Below are 27,400 nucleotides of genomic sequence, written 5' to 3'. Positions count from 1 at the left end.
ACAGTGTGTCTGTTTCAGTTCTGAAGCAGCAGCTGCAATAAAGTCAAATGTTACCATCTAGGAAATGACAGTAACAGTAGTTATTTTCAGTGGAAACATTAGTCAATTATGGAAGAAATTACGGTTAAATTATAAATGAAATAGTTATTTTACTATTTATTTCTCAGTCATTTTAAATTATGTTTTCCTTTTTTTAGAGACTAAGAGTTGAATTTTACTGTTTATTCCTGTCAGGATCCCTGCTAGTTTGCTCGATCTGTGCTTATTTGTTCATTGTTAATTGTTAATTGTTTCTTTGTTTCTTTTTTTTAGTTTAGTTTAGTTTTTGTTTTTTCTGCTTCCCTGTCTGAACCCTCGCCTGCTTGTCTACCACCCGTTTGTGTTTTTCCCCTGATCACCTCGTTGTTATTTCTTCACCTGCACCTGGACCTCATTCCTTTCCCCCGCTCCCTGGACACTGTTTGTTTATTGTTTTTTCATTAAACACTCGTTTACATCTTACCCTGTGTCTGCATTTGGGTCCCATTTCTCTGAGTTATTCCTTGTACTGTTCATGACAATTCCCTTAAATATTTGATAAATATTTTGTGAAATTACGATACATTTGTGAACATATTTTAACAATAAATATATGTATTTCTAATGTTTTTTTGTAAAATAACAGAAATATGTTGTTTTCACAGTTACAGTGATTTCATGTGAAATCACAGCCTCCTTTTGTAAATTAAATGGTATTTTTCAGTAAAATAAACAGTCAAATTCTCTTATTACAATTTTTATTTTGGTTTTTTACAGTGTAGCACCTGGATGGGCTCTAAAACCAAAACAATAGGCTGAAAGTGCTGAAAATGTTATATAGAGCTGAGGGGAACTGCTGAATGCTGAAGGTAATAATTCTGTTTGTCAGTTCCAGTGACACTTGTTACATGGCACATTCATTTGATCGAATATTAATGTCAAAATATTGATTAGTGCAGCCTTAAGTCACACCTTCAGTTTAAGGAGGGTCTTTGGGTGGCCTCCATCCTTTGGTCCTCCACAGAACCCTGGGTGGAGACCTCTGACCCCCTCTCAGTGGAGGCTTTGAGGGGTTTGGGTCTGGTCTTTCAGGACCTTGGGCACACCATGTTGGAACACTCTGAAAGGGGCCATTCTGCATAATGTGCACTTGAAGAACATTTAGCTTAAATCTCACAGTGCTAGGCCATAAGCCAGTACTGTGGCCCAGTCATTTTAAGCCCAAATAGAGGTCAACGTTGAACACATTTCAACAGAAGCAAACTCAACTGATTTTGTATCCTCAATAAGTCCTGAGTAAGGAAAAAAAACAACTGAAAAATCCCAACAGGGGAAAGTTTCTAAAAAAGACCCAAATATTCCCTTTGCGTTCACCAACAACTCCTCCAGTCCACCCGACCACGTAGGTGGTTTGCTCCTAACCTACGATACGACCCAACGGAGCGTTTCCTAAATTAGCACCCCTACTGGAGGCAGGAGGTATGCCTCTTTTCACATGTGTTTTTGGGTGGAGGACAGGCTGGCATTCACCTATTCATTATTTTTTTCATGTGAATAGAGGAAAAAAAATCATCTGCAGATATCTTCATGAAAATTGAGTGAGTATACATGAGTGTATAACTTACATCAAGACAAACAGAAAATGTATTAGGCTACAAGTTTTTTGAAATAGTTTTTTGGCAAATGAGGCATAATCTCATTACGCATGTGCTAATTTTCATAAATACCAAAACAGATCTAAACACTGGGTTATGCCAGGTGAAAATGTTCTGTTGAATCGTGTTGACATATAACATTAAAAGTTAATAAATTAAGGTAATAAGTGGAGGCAGGAAGAAAGACTTTAAAGCAGCCTTTCTGAAGGATTATTGCAGAGATGGGTTTGGAGCTGGGTCTGTGGGTCTGTGGGAGAGTTTCTGGGGGATGTACCCAATGTTTACATCTGTTGGTATTCATGAAAATGAGCGCATAGGTTCTTAGATTATGCCCCGTCTGCTAATGTTTACAAACAATTTCAAAAAACACATTACATTTTTTATTTATACAGTCAGGGAATATTTGGGTCATTTTAGAAACTTTCCCCTGTTGAGATTCTTCAGGGCTTTTTTTCACAAGCAATCACAATCGTCTTGTGCAGCAATGGTGCCCTTGCAAAAAAATTAAATTCAATTTAGGGTCTTCTTATTGGGGGGTCATGTTTTTCAGAAAGGGGGGGGGGGGGTCCGCCAGGATGTGCACCCTTGGATGTGCACCCCTGGATCTGCACCCTTGCCTCCAGCAGTCATCCAAATATCATGGCGAGGGGAAGCCACGCCCCCTCGCCAACGTCAGCGGAGGAGTCAGTATAAAGCGTTTAAGTGAGTGGAGGGGAGCGGACTCACCTCTGCTCTGTGCCGGGTCCGCGGGAGCAGGAGCGCACTTGTGTCCAGGAACAAAGGCAGGAGCTGTCCGGGGCCAACAGACAGGACAGGCTGTCAGGGAGCTGGTGTGCGTCCACAGCCGGACAGCAGAGGAGTTTCCATAAGTGAACACCATTCGGGTTTTCTCCACACACACACTCACACACACACACACACACACACACACATACACACACACACACACACAGACTGGCGCGCGGAGAGTGGAGCAGCTGAGAAGTTCACGGTCTCTCTGGAACATCGGGCTCTGTGCTGAAGCAGAAGGCGAGAGAAGCTTCGAGCCGCCGCGGGTTCATCAACTCACACCAACTCCGACGGCTTTCCAGTTCACTGCAAGGTGAGTTGAACACACGGCGCTTACATGGCACACCTTCAGTCCGACACACAGCACACCACCGTGCTTACTGGAGCCTTCTCCACCTCAGCTCACTGTACCGTTAGAGCACGGCGGGAATTCACCCGTAACTTTTCACACTAGGCTAAAACAGCGACTTTGGGCTTTCTGCTAACGTGAAAGAAACAAGTAGTAAGTTTGTACAGAGGAGTGTCACAAGAGATCCGTTTGTCTAACTTTTTCAGCAGTTAACGTTAAGGTTTGGGGAAATTGTTCAGGTTCTTCTTTTTTCAAGGTTCGAAACCTTCGTTTTTCCCTTTAAGCTGTAACACAGCGTTAGAGTCCATGTCCTCGTGCTTTAGGCGAACTTTACACCCAGGTGTTTCCCCTGTCAGAGCATTTACACCTGGAACGGTGTGGAGTACTAACTCAGTTGTAATAGTAGCAGTAATAATAAAAAAAATTAATAATAATAGTATTACTACTACTACTACAGTTGTTACTGTAATTATTAATTCGATATGAGGTCATATAATGTCAGATATTAAATATACAATTAAGTCATTTTATCTATTGATATCTCAATATATATATATATATATATATATATATATAGTATAGTAGTTACACCTGGAACGTTAATAATAGTTACTCAGTATTAATAGTAACAGTAATAATAGTAATAATAATTAAAAAATATAATAACAATATTATTATTATTATTATCGTCATTATTATTATTATTACTGCTACTACAGTTGTTACTGTTATTAACTACATAAGGCTGGGTGATAATTTGATGTGAAATTATCGAGATATTGAAATATACAATCAAGTCATTTTATCTATTGATATCTCGACAACCCGAAGGATGCCTTCACTCACTTGACCTCCACAGAGTCCCTACGGTGTGGGAATGTATTGAGGGATATCAACACCTAGTCCTATACAACAGATCTTTGATATAGAAGCACATACTAACTCAAAATGTTCATAAAAATCAGATTTTAAATATTATGATACAACATGTTTGTTATATATTACATACACACAGGAGTATACAAGAATCAGCTTCACCATTTGATTATTATTTATTGCTAATAGTTGCAGTGGGAGTGGGAACATGTACTGAAATGTAGTGAAATAAGTTGTTCCTCTCTTTTTGTGCCTAAAGTACTCTCCTTCTCCAACGTGTCACTGCAGATTTACCAGCTTCATTCTGGCTGTGCATGCAGCCTGCTCTGCAGCACTCAAAGGGCATCCTTATAATTTGACTGCAACTGTGGTAGGCTTCTGCCACACTTGTGCCCTTGGTGTTAATTAAAAGGGACCCGTTTTAATGAAACAGCATGTCTTTCTCAAGAGAAAGAATGTGTGCCTCAGTGCGGTCCAGTCGGACTGCTCTCTATAGTAACGTTAATGGAGACTGTGGTGTAGCTTTCCCCGGACTTGTATGACCTGAGGTTATTTGTTAATTACACCTCACATGTAAGACACCTCAGGAGTGTGTTGGGCTGGCTGTGGGATCCATGATTTAATTACTGTACAGTATAAGAAGGGAGGAAGGAGGCAATAACTTCAATAACCAATTAAGTGCTGTCATTCCACAAAGTTCCACTTTTCAGTATCTGCGAGGCTGTAAATTTCCACCATATCATGCCTAAATTCCAGCCTAGTTGTTAGGAAAACAAGGTGGACCAGTGATGGCTCACAAGACTGATAAGTTGAGCTTTTGAACACATTTGAAATCATATGTTTATCTCTGTGTCCTTCTGACAACACCAAATAGTTACAGCAGAAAGTAATGGAAATGAATGTCCACCACAGTTTCTAGAGCTCAAGAGAAAGTCTGCACATTGCTGCAAATGGGATACAAAAGATTTTCAATTTAGTCCGATATAAAACAGAGCAAATCCTCACATTATTCTCAGTAAGTGGGACCAGAAAGTGTTTGAAGTTTGAGGTTGCTGCATATAACTCTCTGACCTGTCATCATGAGAACACAAACCCCTGCATGTTTAAAGGATCCGAGGTACTGGAATTATTCACTCAACATGATGCATCATGAGATACTATAGGATCACTCATACTAAAAAGTGGAGAGTGTCACACAATTCTGTGGCCTCATTAGACCTCTAATCCACCAAGCCTTTGTCCAGAAATAGGCTTGGTAATAGAAACAGATAATATATTATACCCTTAAAGTGAAATTACGGCATAAAATGATCCCATGGTCTTTTTCGGCAATTACATACATCAAACAAGCCATCGAGGCAATTTTTTTGTGAAACAACTATTAATGGAGGAACTCGGTAGAGTCGCTAACAGCTGAATGCGGCTGATACTGATTAGCTCGGGGCAGTACAATGAAGGCATTAAACGTCTTTTTTAACCACGAATACTGCTCAAAATAACAGCAAGCCTCTGCAGCAGCATGAGAAGAGTCCCTACACAGAAAACAAAGCACCAACAACGTAGTTAGTTAGTTTTAAAGACTTACCTACTGGCCCCTGTACCAGCTTCTCTCATAGTAAAGTCCATCTAAGTGGATTACCAAAGTCAATCCCAAAGGAAGGAGCCCACTGGTGCTTTGTTTTCTGTGTAGGGACTTTTCTCATGCTGCTGCAGAGGTTTGGTGTTATTTTCAGCAGTATTAGTGGTTAAAAAGGCGTTTTAATGCATTCACCGTACTGCCCCAAGCTTATCACTGTTAGCCACGCCGGCTGTTAGCGACTCTACCGATATCTCCGTTAATAGTTTGTACACGGAAAAAACTGTCTCGATGGCTTATTGACGAGTGTCTTTGCCGATAAAGACTATGGTATGATTTTACGCCGGAATTACACTTTAAGTCCAAACCTTATGATACTCATTTAGATATTACTGTTGTCATGGAGTCGAGGAATACAATACAATGCAATAGAATACTTATTCCTGTGTGAGAGGCATCAGTCAATTACATTCAGTTTGGGGAAAATGAGCCCTTATTGGCACTGTCAGCCTGAAACTGCATGCAAGTCATCAGTGTGTCCAGACTGCAGTGGAATTGTGTTTCTCTTCATTCGCTCCCATTTCTATTGACTACTTCACCAGTCAATTTATTAGCAGGGCAGAACACAAGCAGTTGCTTATTCACTCGCCTTTGTATTGGTTGGGAAGGGTTCAAGGATCTAATGCAGACAAAACAATTGTGATTCAAAGGTCAACTTGTATCCACTGGGAGAGACAAAAAGCTGCAGTCAAGTCAGACAGTTTCCACCAGCACCACCAGTCTGTACAGAAAGTCAAAGTTGGGTTTTAGATCCTACCGGAAAATGGTATGTATCTAGCTTTACTTAGTCATCAATAGTTGGTGTTTAAGAACTGAATATTGTTTGGGCTTCAAAAACGGTATTTTAATGTAGTGCAGAGGAACTTAACGCAGAGTTTAACAGGAGCACATTTACGTACATAAATTGTGTGATGCAGCTCCACCAATTCCACCGCGCCAACGGTGTGAGCCACTCTGACTACACCGTCTCGCGTAAGGGAAGTAAATGAAGACATTTATGAGAAATTAGACATTGTAATCAGCAAAATATACTCAAAGTAACAAAAGTAAAAGTATACATTATGCAGAAGTGACTATTCTTTTGTAACGATTCAATTTAATTTCTCAATGTAAATACTTTATTTCCCATCACATTATTAGACTATGGAAACTTGATTCGTAAAGATCAAGACAACAATGGTTTTATGCCCTGACCACTGTCATTTTACATGCAAAACAAAGGCTACATGGAATGTACCATACTATTGTATTGTATTGTCTTGTACTGTTTTTTTTTTTGTTTTGTTTTTAAACCCCCCTCGTGTTTTTGTAAGCTGATGGAAATTCAAATTCCTTGCGGGAGTCATCCCAAAGGGATTAATAAAGAGAAGTCCAAGTCTAAGGCCTTAAGGTCAAATTTATATAATTGATTTAAAATGGGGGAATCGCCAATCCTGCTTTTTGTCATTGAATTTGGGAACTCGTCTAATTCTGATGTCTTAAAGTGTAAGTAGCATTTTATAGTTGGAGCCAGTTGTAATATAAAGAGCAGTATTGAAAATATGTATGCACGCCACTGGAAGTGTGTATGTCTTCTCCATGTGACAGAGTGCTGATCTGTCTGTGGTGTTTTGATAAGCTCCTATAGCTGGAGCCCGTCCGTCCTGAAAGAAGGGACAAAAGGGACATTTTCCTACTGTCTGTCACATGTCAAACTGTCTTCTGTAAAAAGAGCCTAGTGTATTGTAGAGCATTTTACCAATCACAGAAAATATTATTGGAGTTGAAATGTAATCCAGCTTAATTAGTAAAGTGTTGCATATAAAGGCTCCATAAGTGAAGGATCCCAGAGATCTCGGTATTTGTAGGATCTACTCACACTTACCATTCGTACCGTGTCCAAGCAAGATTCAAAGCTAAAGTCTAGTTTCTCCAGTGGGAGGGCACGGTACGCTTCCCAGCCGCAGTCCGCTTAAGACAGGTGGTCTTCGGCCAACTGCGCATGTATGAGGACGGACATTTAAAAAGATGCAGCCAAAGGGTTCGCAGTGGTCTAATGCGGAGGTGGAGTGTTCACTGCAGATTTGGTCACATAAAATATTCAAAAACAGTCGGACGAATCAAAATCTCTGAGGGGTGATGATCAGGGCTTGACACTAACTTTTTTGCTCACCAGCCACTGTGGCTAGTGGTTTTTAAAAGTTACTAGCCACTCAGCATTCTTATTAGCACATTTGTATATATAGTATATTAAGAAAAAATACCCTAAATAAAGAGCAGCTTCTTATGCATATCCAAAAAAAACACTGCAGGGATGTAGAAGATTAATTAAAAAATCCTGTCAAGATGAATAGTGTCTGTTTAAATACAGCATTCATTAACAACATAATTTATCTATAACAACAATAAACACTGAAGTCTAATTCAAATACATACATTTCATCAAACATAGAACACTGAGATATGTTTGATTGAAAGCCTTAGTAATGACTCTATATACAGGAGATCTAAGCAGCAATCACGTACAGGTGCATCTAAAACATTAGACCATCATGACATTTTTCCCGTATATTAGATGAGTTACTGAAACTTTGTGTTCTCTAACAGTTTCACATTTGAAGTTTGTTTTACAAATCACAAAAAAAAACCTTTTGCTAAGAAAATACAATCTCCTCAGTACTTTGTTTTCCTAACGCCATCATATGTTAGACACTCTCTACCTGCCTTCACTCTTTTCTTTTTCCACCACATATCCATAGTTACTAATCACGTCTGGATCTACTTCTCTAGTTGCTTATGGGAGTTGTAGAGTCATTGTATCACTTTACCAACAGTTTATTCATTCAGATGACCTTTGAGAAGACATCAATTAAATTCAACGAGCCAAAGTGGCGAGTAGGAGCAACTTTGTTACCCATCACAGCTAAAATTCACCCGCAAGTGGCGGGTGGGCGAGTGTTAATGTCAAGCCCTGGTGATGACGTATAAGCAAGAAGCAATTGAGCCGTGGCCCAGAGACCTGACTGTTTTAATAGAGTCAACGAGTCAAGTTCTACACAATTCTAGACTCTTAAGATTCTCAAGGTCACTGTCACAGATTAACTGGGGCAATGGGGGGCTGATTCAGCAAGTGCAGTTTGGAAAAAAGTGAGATTTATAAGTGAAGTACTTTTCTACATGTGGCAGTTGAATGGTGTACAGCACTGTGTTCTTAAGTGATTCTTGCCTGGTCAGAATCAACAGAAGGATGTCAGAATCTTGCTTGCTACACTGTATATAATAATGTATATAGATATATATATAATAATAATAATAATATAATAATAATAAATATAAATATAAAAATAATAATGTATATAATCTTGAGTCAAGGTGTGTGTGTGTGTGTGTGTGTGTGTGTGTGTGTGTGTGTGTGTGTGTGTGTGTGTGTGTGTGTGTCTGTGTGTGTGTGTGTGTGTGTGTGTGTGTGTGTGTGTGTGTGTGCCGTCCTGAGACTATAGAGATAGTCGTGAGTGATCGATTCCTTGAGTAGTACTTGTTTCAAATTTACTCGATTGGTAACGGCACTCAAGTATTTTTGGTGTGCGTGCGCTTGCTTCTGCGCTTTACCAAAGACACAAACACCTTCGATTTTTTTAACACACAGCAGGACTGATCATTAAGAATGGGAACGAGGATTTCATTATGTTTTTTGTAAGGAAACAATGTTTTGAAGTTGTGGTTGTGAAAAAAGCAATCCTTAAAGGGGAACTATGACTGTTTTGATTGAAAATAAGCATTAGGTGTTGGGTAGGCTGTATTGCTGTGCATCATTATTCCTGCAGCAAGATGCGTTGAGTTCTAAAAGTAGATTTAGAGAAACAACTTACTCGATTGGCCCACGAGGAATTGATGCGATCCCTCGATCTTGGAATTAACTACTCATGCCCATCCCTACCTGAGACAGATGACACATCACGCCTTTGCATTGCCGAAGATGATTAAATGAAGGATTTGCATTTTAATTGGGAGTCATTTGGCAGATGTCTTGAAACGTCTTGAATTAACACAGGTGTTTGCATGATGATTACATTGGCTGCTACTCTGCAATTAGTTTCACACGTGGCCAGGAATATTTCACTTTTGTGTTAACGCTAGTGATAGGCTAACTGCAAGTGAATGACAACAGGAGAGACAAACTTGCAAGGTAGAACACGTTTTCACGTAGGGTGGGCTGTTTTATTCATTTAAAATTGCTCGCACTTTATTATACTAAATCATTTCATATAAGGCTCTTTGCATAGAGGTTCGTAGGACATCAGCTATAGTACCTCTGGAGCAATTTAGGGGTTCAGTGCCTTGCTTGAGGGCCGAGTTGTAATACCAGCCACCCTCCAGTGGCCAATGGTTCATGATTACTGGTCGGCCTCTCCCTCCATCCTGGCAACTCCCACAATATAAGCCTATAGTATGAATGAATTCAGGAGACTCTTTGGGGAAATGATGCTTCCTCCGCCAGTAATTACCACACAAGCAACAATGACAACAACCATTATCAGAAACCTGGATACTGCATACAACAATATGAATAACCCGATTTCTTATGTCCCAGGAAACCAGGAAAATACGTCTCATTTTTAGGAGAGGTGTTGATTTAAATATCAGATTTAACTTAAGTGCTGTCGGGAAAAAAGGGCAAACCATAAGAAAAAACTCAAATGGATTTCAGCTTCTAAAACGAGAGTTCTATGCTAATATTGGGAACACCAGGATTCAAGCAGCTTAATTTCAAAGTTAAATTTGCGAATTAAAAAACTGGACTCACTCTTTCAATCTATTCATGAATAAGCCTTCACTAATAGGAAGGCTTGGTCCTGGTGCGTGTGGCTGTTTGTGGTTTTAATGCAGCCCTGGGCTTCTTAACATGGTGTTCCTGTGGCTGATTAGAGCCAGGTGTCTACTCCAGAAAATGAGGGTATTGAGGGCAGCCTGCTTCACTGCAGAGCACCAGCTGCTGCAATCTCAAATAATCTTGTGGGAAGGCTAGTCGTAAAGCTAAACATGCCCTTGCTGAAATTAGATGCTCTAGAGGACAAATTGTGCTGCTGTTGCTCATTTGGAAAATGAAATCTAGCCCTGCAATTATTTTATGTTGTTGTTGGCGCTAATTATAAATCATGGAAGCGGCTGAAGAGGCAGTGTTGCTGACTCATTGCTGAGTAGCGCACACTGCTATGGTTGTACTCCGTGTGATTCAAAAGCAATATTATTCCCAGCTGTGCATGAAATCAGTTCAGATTTGTAATGGAAAAATGAAGGAAGGAGAAATACAGTAAATGTTGCCTGATGGCATATGCGTCGCACTGTTTCCACCAACAGCAACTTTACTTATAACCAATTCATTTTCAAACTGTTTTACAATAAGTTTAGCTTGTTTTGTTTCCATGACGTTCGAAAGAAATTATGAAGAAATGAGCAGCTGTATCAAATGAACTACATTTGCAGAAAGTGTAGAGCAGCCGTGCTGCACAGCTTAAAAGAGCCTCCTCTCGGGACATATTATCAAGTTAAAATAAGAGTTATTTGTAGGCCCAAAAAAGAGTGTGTGTGGTTTTCTCTGAGTTGGACACTTTGAACTTTGGTGTATAACAGCGTCTGTGTATGTGTGTGTGTGTGTGTGTGTGTGTGTGTGTGTGTGTGTGTGTGTGTGTGTGTGTGTGTGTGTGTGTGTGTGTGTGTGTGTGTGTGTGTGTGTGTGTGTGTGTGTGTGTGTGTGTGTGTGTGTGTGTGTGTGTGTGTGTGTGTGTGTGTGTGTGTGTGTGTGTGTGTGTGTGTGTGTGTGTGTGTGTGTGTGTGTGTGTGTGTGTGTGTTTTGTGGGGTTTCACATTCCCATGCCCCCACAAGTAAATGGCTCCAAGCTTTTTACCGAGAATTTCCAAAACCAATCGATTGGATCTTTTGCCAAGAGCCACATTTGGGCAGACGAGGCTGTGTTTCTTCCGGTTGTATTTCTCTCCACATTCTCAGCACAGTAAATGTACTGAGGATTAGATGTGTGAAACCTCTTCACACGGGTGTAGTCACATTGAAGCACAGTCAATTCAATTCAATTTTATTTACAGTGCCAAATCATAACTAAAGTGATCTCAGGACACTTTACAGAGTAGGTAAAGACCACACTCTATGACTTATTTATGATTTACATAGACCCAACAATTCCCCTGTAGAGTACGGTGGCGTTGAAAACCTTCCTATAACAGACAGGAACGTGGAACATACCCAGCTCTGTGGAGGACAGACATCTGTCTGCACCGGTTGGGGAGGAAGAAAAGGAGAGAGAAAGAGAGAAAAGACGGAAAGATGGACAGAGAGAGACAAAGACAGACAGAGAGACAGACAGACAGAGAGACAGACAGACACTTCCAGAGATGCGAGCAAACAAAAAGTAACAGTTATTATAATAATATCTATAGTAATGTGAATATGACTTATATGTTATGGCAGTTAATACAGCAGAATAGCAAGAAACAGGCACAGCACAGGTGACAACATGACAATGATAATAACAATTGTAGTGGTAAATATGAAATTGAATAAGTAACATGCATTGATGAGACATGAATGTACATATAATAATTATATACATATAATAATGATAATACAGACAGAGAGGATTAAAGCTCAGAGTATCAGGAGCAGGATTATCCCCCAGCAGACTAGGCCTATAGCAGCACAGTCAGACCCTTGGATCAGAGCTCATCACTAACAAGGGCAAGTTTCTGGTCAGCAAGTAAACTTGCCACAGAAATCATTTATAACTGACAGCTGCATCAATGGGAAGCGGTTGCTGTGTTTTAGTGGCCTCCATGTAAAATGTAAATTGTAAACACAAAACTGCTTGCGACGCTTCTCTGTCATCATCGGGTTTGACCAGCCAATAGCGTGCCAGGTGAAAAAAAAGCCAGCTTGGTGATTTTTTTGTTACACAACTCCAGATATACAAACAACAAATATTATACAGAGTAAACATACTGTATATTAGTAAAGACTCAAATTTGAATTTACAGAAATGAATATTTAAAGTAGTGAAGTATATACATGATCAAAGATTGTCTGTGGTTGAGTCTGAATTACAGAGAGGGGGTGACAGACTCTCCTATGGATGTGTTGTATAGTTCAATGACCACAGGCAGGAAAGATTTCCTGTGGTGCATCTGGGTGCGAGGAGTCCTCTGTTGAAGGTGCTCCTCTGCTGGGCCAGTGTGTCGTAGAGAGGGTGGGAGACATGGTCCAGGATAGACCGGAGCCTGGACAGCATAGTCGGACATTAGAACGGAATTACAGAAAGGCGTTGCTATGGAGATGATACATCGTCTTGCCTCGTTTCACTGGTGTGAACTGACCTTCAGAACGTTGCAGACCTGAACATTGCAAGTAGTTGCAAGTTTCAACTCGTCTCATCGCAAATTTTTGGTCTGAACTGGGCTTTAGATTGATCTGACATGTTACCTGGATGTTTAAGTTAGGGGTTCTATAAATGTGTTACTCGTTTAAATAATTTACATGGACAAGACAACATGCCAAACACTCACACTGCACCTTCTCTAATGTGAAGATTTAGACCTGAACATTTTCTTTAGATCTTGTACTTCTTTTACTTAACCTGAATTTAGTCAGGCATAATCGACAGTAAAAGAATCACTGCGATTAAAAATCCCTTTTTCAAGAGTGTCCTGGCCAAGACTAACCTGACTCCTCCAGATGGATTGATTCTCATTGGCTCAGCATATCCATCAGGAGATCTTTGCTGATTGAATAAACCAACTGTCTATCACCAACATACGGACTAAATCAACCAATCAGATCAACGAAGCGTATGACGTACTAACAGAGCGTTGAGGCTCAGAAAGTAAACAACATGTCGGTAAAGGATATTTGCTGTTTTTTGCTCTTCTTTCAGAGAAGCAATACCCTTTAATTCTGATTACTCTTGCTCGATGGCTGCTCTCACCTCATCCATGGAAGCCGTCATGTTGTTTAAACTGAACAGACGCTTCTCGTTTCGTCACACTTTAATCCGCCTAAAAACCAAAGCAGATTGGACGGTCGCTTGGCAAACGGCTCAAATTTTCTCCGTCGCACGTTACCAGACTGATCTATGAGTAAAATACAATGGAGCTCAGATATCCGAATGGGCTCATGAGGCTAGGCAAAGACAGGCAGCAGCAAAAATAACACTATAAGAGATAAAAAAAAACATATAAGATGTTTTAACATTAGTCAACATCTGCAGCCAGATGTGCCGGCTAATTCCGGAAGGGGCAGCGTACTTAAACGTCCTGGAAGTGGAGACAAAAATTTCCTACACTTTTTGTAGGATGAAGATCCGTAGGTAAGAAGGAGTCCAAGAACAGCCCTATACTATGATTATGAAAATGCAATTGATAAAGTCTATAGGTGGACAAGGCTGACCATGCAACCAGAGCATAAGAAGAACAATGGTGGGCTTTGAGATATGTGATATAATAGAAACCCATTTTCAGCTTCAGTTTATGCTTGACTGACTCGACTCAACAGGGGGCAATCCTGCAATTAAAGGGTACAAATCAATGAATAAAAGAAAATAGATCCCTAAATTAGTGACAGCTATAGCAGAGGCTTGCATGACAAGTTATAGTTTTGAGTCTAAATTGCTGAGTCAAGTAACAAAAATTGAGTCAACTAACTGTAAGATGAGACATGTAACCATGGCAACCAGACACACACACACACATTTTATTACGACCAATATTAAGTATGATTGTGGAAAGGGACATTCATTTAAAAAAAGTAAGCATTTTGGACTTTTTTAGGATGCCACATATTTAACTGGAACTGTCCTGAATCAATAGTTCCCTCTCTTCTTTCCCTCTTGCTCTGTCTTCAGGTTGCTATGGTGAACAGCAGGGTGGAGGCACCCACAGTGGCAGTGATGGGCGGTGGCGGGGGGACAGCAGGCAGGTTGTGCGCAGGATGCGGAGTTCGAATCGCTGACCGCTTCCTGCTCTTCTCCATGGAGCGGTACTGGCACACACGATGCCTCAAGTGCTCCTGCTGCCACGCTCAGCTGGGCGAGTACAGCAGCACCTGCTACAGCAAAGGAGGCATGATCCTCTGCAAGAACGACTACATCAGGTGAGCCCTGATGACCTTTCTGGACAGTGGTCCTGGAAAGAGTCCATCACAAACCCCCTTCACTCACAAAAGGGTTTTTCTTATTTGTATATCCTAAAAATTGACTTTGACTATAGTGACTTGTATCTGAGCACACCTGAGAGAGCTGTTTTCACATTCCTCTCCTGAAGGAGGAGATGTCTGTACACTTCTCTGAAATTTAAGATTCAAATGTATCCCGGGCAGCTTTAGCTGGTACGTCACTAATCCATTAACCAATCAATGCGAAAGCCAGCAAAGAAATCTGAAACCTCTAGCACAGAGGGGACTGCCAGTACAGTTACTGCTAACAAGATAAGAAACCAACAAATAAAAGATGCTAACTGCAATTACCATTCTGATTCGTCTGCTAGTTGCAGTTTTAAGTGCACAACATATTCCTCATCTGAGGCGGAGTCTGATTAGACTCGCAAGACCATCCTGACCTCTGAGCTCCATTGTATTTTACTCATAGATCAGTCTGGTAACTTGCGGCAGAGAAAATTTGGTGAAGTTTGCCCAAGTGACCAAACCAGTTAGCGTTGGTTTTGAGGCGGTTCAAAGTGTGATGCAACAAAAGTGACTGTTCAGTGTAAACAACAGTGGCTTCTGCGGATGAGATGAGCGGCTATCAAGCAGCTCACTAACTCTTTTTTTCTCTTGGATCCTTCCCTTGAACATGGACCGGGCACCTGAAATTGTGCCTTTTATCAGTAAATTCACGTTGCATAAACAGCGAATATCCTTTACCAACATGATGCATAGATTTGGCCAGTCAGCAACCAGTATTTCCTCCCCCTCCCAAAAGATCTCCAAACAAGAGTTCCAATGTGGATAAGTTGAGCAAATGAGAATCATGCGAATCAATCCATCTGGCGGAGTCAGGTTAGGGTCTGACTGATGCCAGGTTCAAACGCCAAAGTGCCTAAATTTCTCCTATGTTTCTAGGCATGCACACTGTCCTTGCACCGGTCAACCTCTGGCAGATGCTAGAATGTAGTCAGCGAACAAGTCTCAACATAGCATGTGCAACGGTATTGGGTGAGGCCAGATCCAGAATGTTTCAATGCCGGAGAATGAGTGAGAATGCATGACTTTCACTCACCCTGTAGGCTGCTACTTTTAAAATCATGTATTGTATTGATGTATGAGTATTTTCTTTAGTGACTTGTTTAAGGATCAGAGGATGCTTTCAGTAATTGTAAACATTTTCATGCACACAGTAAAGTCATTGCAGCAAATCTCATGGGACATTTAAGCAGCAAAACTAACAACTGTAGTAATAAACTTCACAGAGGAAACAGAACTAAATTTTTAGCTTCTGAAATACAGAATAATTATACTCAAATGAGCAGAGCAGACAACAGCTTTGCTATGTCCACATTTTTTCTCATTAACGATTTATTTCACCCATCTGCTATTAATCCAGAGGTGTATTTTCATGACTGATCCATGGATTAACCACAAAGCCATAGATATGACTGCAGTCTGTGAATCAGTATTCTTACTACGACTAATGCGCCCTGTTACTATCACTAAAACACGGCGCCTTTGACTTTACACCAGGTTTTTGTTGCTCAATGGCACAATCGCTTTCTGCTGACTCAAGATAGCAATGCTCCAACAATGCCCCTGACCACACCTCATTTAAAAACCAACACACCCACGTAAGTAAAGATGGGCACAAGAGGCTAGGTAGTGCTGATAAACAGGAGAAGGCAGCTCCAAGGGAAGAGAGCGTCACAGCATGAGCACACATCGCTCTGCAGGATATGAATGCAGCCAATCAGAATTCTTGTAAAACGTTTAGACACTTTTTCTCAAAAACAAAGAACCCTGTTTAGCCTTCTCTCATTTACCGCATTACCACATCAAACCGTCTCTAAAGAAAGCAAATACTCTGCTTGGGGTTATTTAGCCTATTCATACTGTACTCATACCTCATAGTACTCTGCAAATTCATAGTCATAAATTTAGTATGCAAACATTTGTCATCACTATTTTATTTTGTCTCATTAGTGAATTTGTGTTTGTCTGTGACATCTGTGAGATAAACAGAGCAGTGGAAGGAGAGAACCAACATCCCAAGAGAATGGTACTGAACAGTGGCGATTGCTGACTGCAAGCTGCAAGCTCAGCTTCCCCTAAAATGTCACCAGAAAAAAGTGGTGAAAAATGTACTGCTGTGTGTTCATTTCAGTGACTAAATACGCACTAGAAAGCCTTCATCTTTTGTTCAGAATCAATGGGGAAGTGTAAAGTGGGTTGTTCATCTGCAGCCAAACTGAGGCGGAATCCTTTTTTGAGTGACAGCTAAATGAGCGAGTCAGCGATCTTGAAGAATAAACATCCACCGGAGGATTTAGCAAGTTTTTCATTCCGTTGTTCTGAACTGATCCGGAGACTTTACCGATCCCCAGAGACTTTGTCTTTGTTAAAAACCACTAGCGTTGTGTTTGGAGACTCTGTGGTTTCTTTCTGCAACGAGCAACAGCAGCTGTGGAGCTTCTCCCCCCATCACTCACACTCACAGGCGGTCACACTTCACAGTAGCCTGGCGCAGCAGCTCCAGCTTGGCCAAGGCTGTTTAAGCAGATCAGCTCTGCTGCCATTGAGAGGACACTGGTCCAGTCCCTGGAAAAGACGCCTAGTTGGTACGACAAGGTCACAGATCATTTTCTCAGAAGGAACGAAGGGTAGAATTTACATATAAATAAATAAACACATTTATGATGTAGGCCGGAAAAATGAGCTTCCCCTCCTTGAAAGACCAGCAGCCGCCACTGGTACTAAAATGAAAGAAAATGATGAAGGTCACGTTAAAAATGTCTTAGTAAACATACTAATGATAAACATATGTGTGCAAGCTTGTGCTTGTGTTTTGCTCTTTGTAGACAGAGGGGCATTTAGTGTCCCTGAGGTGGATTGCTATAACAAAGAAGGGGATTTTGTGGGTGCCCACATGTCCGGGGCAAATGTAAGCTGCAGCTCACAGCCCGCTGAGGAGACACAGCAGACTTTGTATATCAGGCCAGTAATAATACAGTGGCTTTAAGGACCCGACTCAACAAATAAATACGGATCCTTCTGTAGACTCAAATTACACCTCAATCTGCAATAAGACACTGTATAGTCATGAGAGGTCTACTGTGTAAAGAAGTCCCACATTTAGTCCACAAATAAAATGGGCCAGCAATACAGCTATTTAAGAGGCTCCTGATTAATATTCATGTGGTGTTACAGTGGCGTTACTCCAAATTTGGATTTGGATGTTGATGGGTTCCTGTAGTATTTGTGACTAGCCCCAGGTTGCACCTCTTCAAACTCATCTAAACCAAACAGGGCTGTCTTACATGGCAAAAATCTGGACCTGAAGGGCCCAAGGGGAGTTCTTAGGAAACTCAAAAGTGGCTATGTATCCCTGCCACTCCATTGGATGTGGCTGCGACACATTCGGGCTCCATCGCTGCTGCCAGTCTAGGCAGTGTGCCGGGGTCCGACTGATGCTATCTTACCCGTCATGTCCACGGGATGCATTTAAGAAGCGGGTTAACCAGACTGTTCTTCAGCAGACACATTTGTTAGAGTTGTTTTAAGGACTTTTTTGTGTTTTACAGGCATTGAATACATATTTACAGCTCATTTATTCAATATAGGAACTGTCACTGCACTTGTTAAAGTAAAAACAAATGTTTCTTTAGTTGGTACCATAAACTTTATAATAAAGATGGATGTAGCTACCGTGATATCACCCATTGGTTTGTGGAAGTTGAAGCCACAAACCAATTTTTCAAAACAGACATGACCATATTTGGACAAAGGGGCTGGGTTCCACTGACGTTTTAATGATAAGCTAAGCTAAATGCTAAAGAGGGAAACTGACAGTTTTTCAGCCGAGTGACGCGACTCATCCGTTGGACTGTTGCTGGCTAACATTAACTTTGTTAGCTTGGTACTAATGAACGCTGATCAAGACATTTTAAGGCGACTATAATGAACTCTGATTAAGTGAAAACACACTGTGACCAGGGTTCTAAATTAACTTTTTTGATCACCAGCCAATCAGGATTTCCACTAGCCACATTTTTTCCAGTGAAAATAAAAGAAATATGAGTGCCACTGAATGCATTTGATCTTTTTTTTTTTAACATTGTTGGCATGAAAAGCACATATCAAGTACAACACATACAACAAAATATACACAGCAAGTGCAAACATTTAATTTTAAGCTTGGGATCCATCTATCTTTCTAGATCAGGGGTGGGGAACCCACTGCATGTTTTGCAGGCATGTTGAGCAGGGTTCCCCACCCCTGATCTATATCTATATATCTTTTTATCTATCTATCTATATATATAATTATATCTATGTATCTACAATACATACAAAAAAATATACACAGTAAGTGCAAACATTTCATTTCAAGCTTGGTATCTATCTATGCATCTATATATATATATATATATATATATATATATTCCTATCTATCTGTCCTACTATAATTATATCTATCTATCTACAAAACATACAACAAAATATACACAGCAAGTGCAAACATTTCATTTCAAGCTTGGGATCTACCTATCTATCTATGTATAATACATCCAAGTTCCTTAGGCTCTCCTGATGACTTCGGACCCACTCATGGTCCTTTACTGCCTTGACTTTAAAATAACTAGTTCCCGCCACCAAATTGTTTGTTTTGTTTTGTTTTTTCCTTTGTGTAGATACAGCAATCCTGGCAAAACATGACACAAGCCAGTCTCGACCCGTCAGCCATTTGGCATTACATTTTCTTTTCTTCGTTTCTTTGTCGATATCCTCATCCCCTGCCTCTTTCCTCTTCTCGCCCCCAGAAGTATGTCAAACCACCGCTGTTTAGTTTAATCTGAACTTTTGATTGTACTTTAGTAACGTTAGCTAACTCCCTCCATTTTAGTCATTTAGTTGAATCTGAACTTTTGACTTTACTAACGTTAGCTAACTCCCTCTTCTCTAGTCATTTAGTTGAATCTGAACTTTTGACTTTACTAACGTTAGCTAACTCCCTCATCTCTAGTCATTTAGTTGAATCTGAACTTTTGACTTTACTTTACTAACGTTAGCTAACTCCCTCCATTTTAGTCATTTAGTTTATTCTGAACTTTTGACTTTACTTTACTAACGTTAGCTAACTTGCTCCTCTTTAGTCATTTAGTTGAATCTGAACTTTTGACTTTACTAACCTTAGCTAACTCCCTCCTCTTTAGTCATTTAGTTTAATCTGAACTTTTTACTTTACTTTATAAACGTTAACTAACTCCCTCCTCTTTCGTCATTTAGTTTAATCTGAACTTTTTACTTTACTTTATTAATGTTAGCTAACTTCCTCCTCCTCCTTCCTTCCTTCGTTTAATCTGAACTTTTTACTTTACTTTATTAACGTTAGCTAACTCCCTCCTCTTTTGTCATTTAGTTTAATCTGAACTTTTTCCTTTTTTTTGGAAGAAATATTTATTTTATTCATTTGAATTAGAAAGCATCGTCTTACAAACCGCTGTACACACAACAGTGCACTTTAAGGCCAAAAGTTTGTGGACACTTGAGCAAATCCTCTCACATGTTAAGTTTCTGAGGGGGCTTCTGAGCATGTTGCACAACACAAGCGCTCATCTTCCAGTCTCCAAAAAAATGTGATTCTTACAAAAAAAACTTCAAATGTCAAATGTTTTTTATCCCAAATCACAGCGTGGGTTTTTCTCTGGTATTCCTCAAGGTCTGGGTGTCTGAATGTGGGAAACGTTTACTAACGTTAACTAACTCCCTCTTCTTTAGTCTTTTGGGTAGGAAGGTAGGTAGGAAGTAACGTAACAAGGATAAATGATGAGAACAGAGGCTTGTATCTTGCATGTAATGCCTCATATTCTACATCACAGGCCAAACTGGCTAGAAAGTTATTATTAACACCCGCCAAAATAAATTTGGACCTGCATGTGGCGGGTGTTGATTTAGAACCCTGACTGTGACAGAGGGAAAGTCCTCAGAATTAACACAGAAAAGACCCAAAAACAAGTTTGCAGCTATTTCAATCTATACAGTGCTGTATATATGTATCGCTAAACCTCTATCCTGCGCTAGCACGGCAACTTGTCAACCACATGGTAGCCATGCTTTAAAGGATCGCTAGCTTTATCATCTATTATTCTCTAAATGGAACCATAATTTATAAAAATGAACATCATGCTGTAGACTTGAAACAAGTGACTGAGATAAACTCATTTGAAAAATGTATGGAGGAATGGAGGTATGCAGGAATGCCAGCCAGTAACCCTGGCTCAACTCCCACTGCAGGAGCTGGCTCCTCAAACAAGCCCCTTTCGGTTAGTTTATCAACCAGAAGGTCCAATAACTCCTGCTTTTTAATATTAACTGGCACAAATACATCAAAAAACTCTGCAATCACAATTAAATCAGTTTTTTTACATTTTCTTAATGTCTCAATCGACGGACTCAAAGTAAAATCTTTTATCTTAAACTCCATTTTTGCCACCACTACAAAAAGAAAAAACTGCCAAACAAACAAGCAGAGATGAGGAAAAAAGGATCAATCAAACTCACCAGATTCACGACGACGATTTACAAGGCAAAGAACGGACGAGCCCCCAAATCATGTTACGCCCCTGGTCTAGGGGAACCAGAGACAGAACATGATGTTGCTTCTCCCCATTCTTCCCACTCCCAAGAAGGCCAGTGTCACCAGGAATTTATATTTAATGTAGCCATTTATTTATCTTCAGAGGGAGATGAAGCAAAACAACAAACAAAAGAATCTGTCTCCCTACCTTCCCTATGCAAATAAAAATATTAACAAAAGGACAAAACCTTACCTAACTCCTACATGGGGTAAAACAGGAGAAAAACGGGTTAAAGAAAATGCCTCTCCCTCCTACTGGGCTACCAAAACCAATTTTCCATACTCACAAATTTTCAACAGCATACACGAACACAGACACAAACACAAACACAAAAACTTGATCAAGCTAGACACTAGTCCCAGTTGGTCGGGGGTGAATGGTTGGAGAGAGGAAGACTGCAGCCAGCCGAAGGTTCAAAAAGGCTCCTCTCCTGCCTCTGGCCAATCCTGGAGCAGTAATCAGGCAGCTCCAGCCAATGAGCAGGTCCAACCTGCTATCAATCATTCCCACACACACACACACACTCAGAGCAAACTGCTCACAGACTAGGAGGAGGAGGAGGGACAGAGCAGCATCAAACAATACACAAACTAATGACCCAGGGTCATAACATAAGGTAATAAATCAAGTGAGAAGTAGGCTCATTTTATTAAACTGACTTCTTTTTGGAGCCAGTGGACTTGAAATTAGAAAGAATGGAGGCTTAAGGCACTTCACCATTGGCTTAATTTTTCAGACCCTTAAGCTATTTTCATCTTTATTAAACAGTCTATGGTTGGTACGTCACTATTCCGTATTCCGGGAAACAACTTCGACACAACACCGGCAAAGAAACCTGAAACCTCCAGCTCAGAGCGGACTGTCAATACAGACAGAAAACACACTGCTATCACAGCTGTCAGACACTGACAGTAACAAGCTAACAAGCCAACAAACAACAGTAACTCATTCAAGATACTAACTACACTTCCTAACTACGTATATGACTGACGCCAGGTTTTATTACGGCCAACTATAACAGTTGTAGATTGCTAACGTTACCTCCATAAGCAGTCAACCTGGGCTCTGTGTCCGTTCATTAAGCTGTGGGGCTTCGCCCAAGGTGCTTCGCCACCCTGCTGCTTCCCGTCTAAAGCAGCTCAAACATGTTGGCCTATGGCTGATCCTCTCAGATGTGTTTAGTCATCTTGATGGGTGGATTGTGAGCTGCTCTTTCACCTCAGGTAGAAGCTAGAGTTATCACTGAAAAGTCTCAATAAAGTTTGAGTACCAGCATGAGCAGCAAGGCCAGATCAATAAAACATTTACCAATTTACCAAAGCTATACACCATCAGCATAAATTTAACGAAACAAATCCATTAAGACAAGACAAATAGTTAAACTGTTCAGGTCATCATTAGGCATACGCTGCTCGGCGGCAGCTAATAATAAATCCATCGCTTAACATGAGATGACAATCTGGTCTTTAATGAATAACACCAAAAGTGCCGGCGCTCTGCTCTCTCTTGCAGTGGTGTTAGGCATCCTCAGGCTATTTGTTGCAGCATATACGTTCAAGCATCTTTCCCGCATTTTCGTCACGTCAAAGTGCTGCTACCCGCTGTTTGAGCGCATGTGAGTGCTGTTGTTTTGGAGCTCTGCAACCATCTAGCCTCCCGTCGTCACTATGCGGCTTATGGCTATGACACGGACACACCACTGAGTCGGGCATAGGCCTAAGATACTCACAGCAACCTCATCACCAGCGAAAAGCGACTCAAACAGCGCTTTGCATTTTGGCAATTCTCTGATAACAGTCGCAACGTTCCAAGTATCCGCAACAAGGCTTACTTCACCAGCAACCTCCTGGAGAACCAAGTCAAGTGCATGATTGCTGCAATGTAAGACTACGATATGTCCCTCTGTACAGCATTGGGAAAATTGCTGGATGATCTCATTTTGTATGGTGTTGGACATCCAGGTATCCCTTTCCTTCCCCACTCTTGCTCGTTCGGTTGGTCATATGTGCGTTCCAACATCATTTCATAGAGGTTCCCATCCCTAGTAGTTTCACCTCTGAAGGGAATCCCCTTGCTGCCCAAGAACCGAATTGTCCTGAACAGCAGCTCCAAAGCATGTTGTGCATTTTGGAGAAGTTTGGAACTGGCATCGGACAGTAGGGCATTAATAGGCACATTCTCCAAGGCAGCGATCTTCTGAATGGAGTCGGCGTGTAGTTAAGATTTTTCTTGTTCATTGAATTTTGCTGTGGTTTTACGCCAATTTCCAAATCCGTTTGACAGGAATGGGTTGTCTGTCCTGAAATTGTCCTCGGCTATGAGTGTTTTCAAACAAGCAAAACAAAAAACTCAATCGGTCTAAGTGTCGTAATGTAACCATCTCCACCTGTTAAACCAGGCCGGTGTGAATGATCGACAAAATGTTTCTGTCCCAAAACGGTGACAAGGGAAGTTGTAGTTGACAGGCTGAAAAGGCGCTGTTAGCGTGCTAGGTAGCCTGCTAGCAGCAGCGATCGCCGCAGGAACTGAGGCAGGCTCTTGGGGTCTCTCACTTTCAAGGTTATCATTATTACCCAAATGCTCATCCATGGTCGGACTTGCAAATGTGTCCTGTTTTCATTGTAGGACTTGAAGCAGGTGTCATAATTGGTGTTGGGTTTTGTTTGGGCCTACTTTTGGAAGATTGATTGAAAAAATCATAAATCCTTTTCAGTGCCATATCTCGTACCTAGCGTAACTCACTGTAACATTCGGCCACTTATTGTGACGTATTTGTCGTACCATACGCTTAGCACCATCATAAGATATCTCACTCAGATTTATTTTGTTATAAAAAAATTTTGTTTAGATCTCACAGATTTAATGTAACATTATATCACTGCATAATAGAAAGGGGGATGGAGAGCGTCCCACGGCTCTGATACTGCCAACTATTTCAAATACTGTTATTAATATGATTACAGTGGTTTTCAGAGAGCCCCATGAATACAGCACAGTGCTCTTAACTATATCTGCAATTTTATCTTTATAACTCACAACTGAGTGACTTTTCTCTCTGGTCAAGCTGAGGCTGAACAGCCACAGCAGGCCATGGCAAACATTGTCCATTGCTAGCTATCATTAATAAGCTTGCTCCCGCCTCCCTCCTCCCCCACTGGCCATGCCCAGCTTTCATTCACACTGCTTCAAAAGGCATGACTATGCTCGTGCTCATAGATAGAAGTGAAGTATGAGTTGCCAGACAGTCTGAATTACTTTGACCTGCAGCTTGACCATTATTTGTTTGTTGTTATTTGGTGGTCATTTCTCCTTGTGTACTGTTAATAGGTGTGCCAGGTTAGGACTTAATACTGTTGACCGGCCACTTGGCATTCATTTATTCACTTTTTTGCAGGGTTGTAAATGGCGGGAAAGTTCCGGTAAATTTCCAGAAATTTTCCATTAGATGTTAAGCTGGGAAAAGTTTGGAAATATTCCAAATTGACATAAACATCAATACCATACATCCAATATATTTACCCCATAATATAAACAAAACTTACTTCACTTTATGTAGTCCACCGGCTCCAATGTGTGGCCTCAATAGTCCAGGGCTCTAGAAACCATCTGTGCATGTGATGGAGAAATAGCATAGATATTCTCAAGTGTACTTGCATGGAATCTGGTTTGTTTTAGTCAAGATTATGGTAAAATACATTTTAACCCATCCTTCAATTTATTACATTTCAGGTTCATTTCCATTTATTCCCATATATTCCTGTTAATTCCCATGGAAAGTTTCCAACTTGGAAAATTCCCTAAATATTACATACCTAGTTTTGTGGCAGTTATGCTGATACAAAGCTCATAAATTTGTATGAAAAGGCTTGTAGCTTGAGCTCCTAATTCAGAGGAAACCTCAGTGGCCTGCACGGCTGTCTCTTGGACAAAATGCAGCGCTCTCAAAGTCTCTGACACGATGAAAACAGGATACAGTTGCATTTTGTTTGGTTAACTAAAGACACAGCATGTGTTGCTCATCTTATCAGACTGCTCTCTGGCCCTGTGGATCTGTCAGATCCAATAAATCAAATTATGCATGCCACCCATAGCAAAGTTAGTGGACCCAACCCAGCAGAGAAGGGCTACAAAGTGCTGACCTAAAGCCTGGTTTGGGTCGGGTCCTCAGAGTCCCGACCTGCCAGTGAAGCAGGATGAGATGTAACTGAGCCTTGAGAGGAGAGAGAGAAAGTGTGTGTGTGTGTGTGTGTGTGTGTGTGTGTGTGTGTGTGTGTGTGTGTGTGTGTGTGTGTGTGTGTGTGTGTGTGTGTGTGTGTGCGCGCGCGTGTGTGTGCGTGCGTGCGTGCGTGCGTGTGTGTGTGTGTTGGGGGTTAATTAAGGAGAACAGGAATCCTCTCAAGCGTGCTCATTAAATGACTGTTTGGATTAAGATAAAAAATTCATTACTCTGTGCAGTCACTGAAAGAGAGAGAGAGACAGAGAGCACCCAAACTGATCAAGTAAGTGTCACAAGGCATCAGTTTCACAAGAGGTCATAATGATGAGAGAGGCTTCCTATTAAAACTTCACCCTGTGCAGTTGAGGTGCCGACATGCTTCTGATAGATAAGGACTGACTGCTGCTGTGTGCTGCTACGTTCAGAGAACACAGAGGGGATTAGTTAAATGTGTGGTTGTTTAACCCCTTCCATGGCCACCCCTGTTTTAAGATAGTGTTGAGTATAGGGGTCAGAGGATGTTCAGTGGGGGACAGCAGGTCAACAGTAGATGTCATATAGATGGGTTGTACATCATTTCAAAACTGGGACCTGAAGATTAATTTGAGATGCAGCTAAGCAATGTCAGCTTCTTCTAGTCAGAAATCAGAAATAAAAAAATAATAAATAATTAAATAAATGTATTTAAAAACTGTTTAAGGGCTAAGCACATTCAGATTTAAATATATCTGTTATATTAAATATTATATTATTATTGTATATATTATAGTTGTTGCAGCAACTTTTGGGTTGATATGATTTTTCACACATTTGATGCACAGTTTAACCATGTTTACCTCTAAAGAATTGATAAAAATGGTTAAAATCCCTCCACAATCCAAAATTAAAACACCCAGACCTTGAGGGACACCATATCGATTTCTGTAACGAAGCATCAACAGCTTAGTTAGTGAACACAGAGTTTATTAAAGTGTGTGTTTTAAAGACTTACCTACTGGCCCCTGTACCAGCTCCTCTCATAGTAAAGTCCATTTAAGTGGATTACCAAAGTCAATCCAAAAGGAAGGAGCCCATTGGTGCTTTGTTTTCTGTGTAGGGACTCTTCTCATGCTGCTGCAGAGGTTTGCTGTTATTTTGAGCAGTATTAGTGGTTAAAAAAAGACCTTTGAATGCCTTCACCGTCCCTGTGCTAATCAGTGTTAACCGCATTCAGCTGTTCGCGACTCTACCGGATTCCTTGATTACTAGTTGTTTCACAACATCTGGCTGTTAGCTACTCTCCTGGAAATCTCTGTTAATAGTTCTACATCACAAATAAACATTTTGCTTTCCCTATGCTTCCTCAGACCATCACTGAAAATAGATTCCAATGATTCCCTGCTACACTGCTTCCTTTGGTGTTTGGGGATTTGAGAGGGTGAAGGAGATAAACACTAGACATCGTAACACAAAATACATCAGGAACAATCAGTTCCTCTTCAAAAACATCATGCAAATGAGCGACATTGTGTGGATTCTGTTTTGCAGCAATGTGCTAATGTGTCCGTGTCTTGTGTTTCATGTGCAGGCTGTTTGGACACAGTGGAGCCTGCAGTGCATGCGGACTGTCTATACCTGCGAGTGAGATGGTGATGCGAGCACAAGGCAATGTTTACCACCTTAAGGTAAGCTTGTTTACCTATACCTCCTTTATGTACAATACCATGGTCTTGGTGTTGGTAAATACGTCACTTAATGTATCAATGAGCTCATCTTTATAATAACTTTATTAAATATAATTAATCGTGACACTTTTACTCTCTTTGTTTCCCAGTGTTTTACCTGTGCGACCTGCAGGAACCGCCTGGTCCCTGGCGATCGCTTTCACTACATCAACGGGACCATCTTCTGTGAACACGACCGGCCTGGAGGAGGTCTGCTCGGTGGACACCCAGGTCCATTGCAGGCCAACAGCATGATGTCTGACCAGAAGGTGAGAGGTCATGGGATGCTCGTAAGCATTTCTTTATCCACTTTTAATAATGAGTATAAAAAAG

The 27,400-nt window shown here is 40.8% G+C and overlaps 1 protein-coding gene across 2 annotated transcripts in view; it reads left to right on the top strand.

The window, feature by feature from the left end:
- The first annotated feature begins 2,420 nt into the window (after positions 1-2,420).
- Positions 2,421-27,400, top strand: part of lmo4a (LIM domain only 4a) — a 193,931-nt gene continuing 168,951 nt past the window's right edge. For both annotated transcript variants that reach the window (XR_014593550.1, XM_083929775.1), the window contains exons 1-4: positions 2,421-2,775; positions 14,209-14,456; positions 26,932-27,028; positions 27,178-27,336. Coding sequence is in view for 1 of the 2 variants with exons in the window: in XM_083929775.1 (XP_083785901.1) it covers positions 14,215-14,456; positions 26,932-27,028; positions 27,178-27,336 (498 nt within the window). In the remaining variant the exon portion in view is untranslated. The remainder of the gene's footprint in view (positions 2,776-14,208; positions 14,457-26,931; positions 27,029-27,177; positions 27,337-27,400) is intronic.

This window comes from Echiichthys vipera, assembly GCF_963691815.1.
Source record: "Echiichthys vipera genome assembly, chromosome: 16".
NCBI classification, from domain to species: domain Eukaryota; kingdom Metazoa; phylum Chordata; class Actinopteri; order Perciformes; family Trachinidae; genus Echiichthys; species Echiichthys vipera.
The sequence above is the reverse complement of the archived record's forward strand: the minus strand, read 5'-3'. Positions and strand labels throughout refer to the sequence as shown.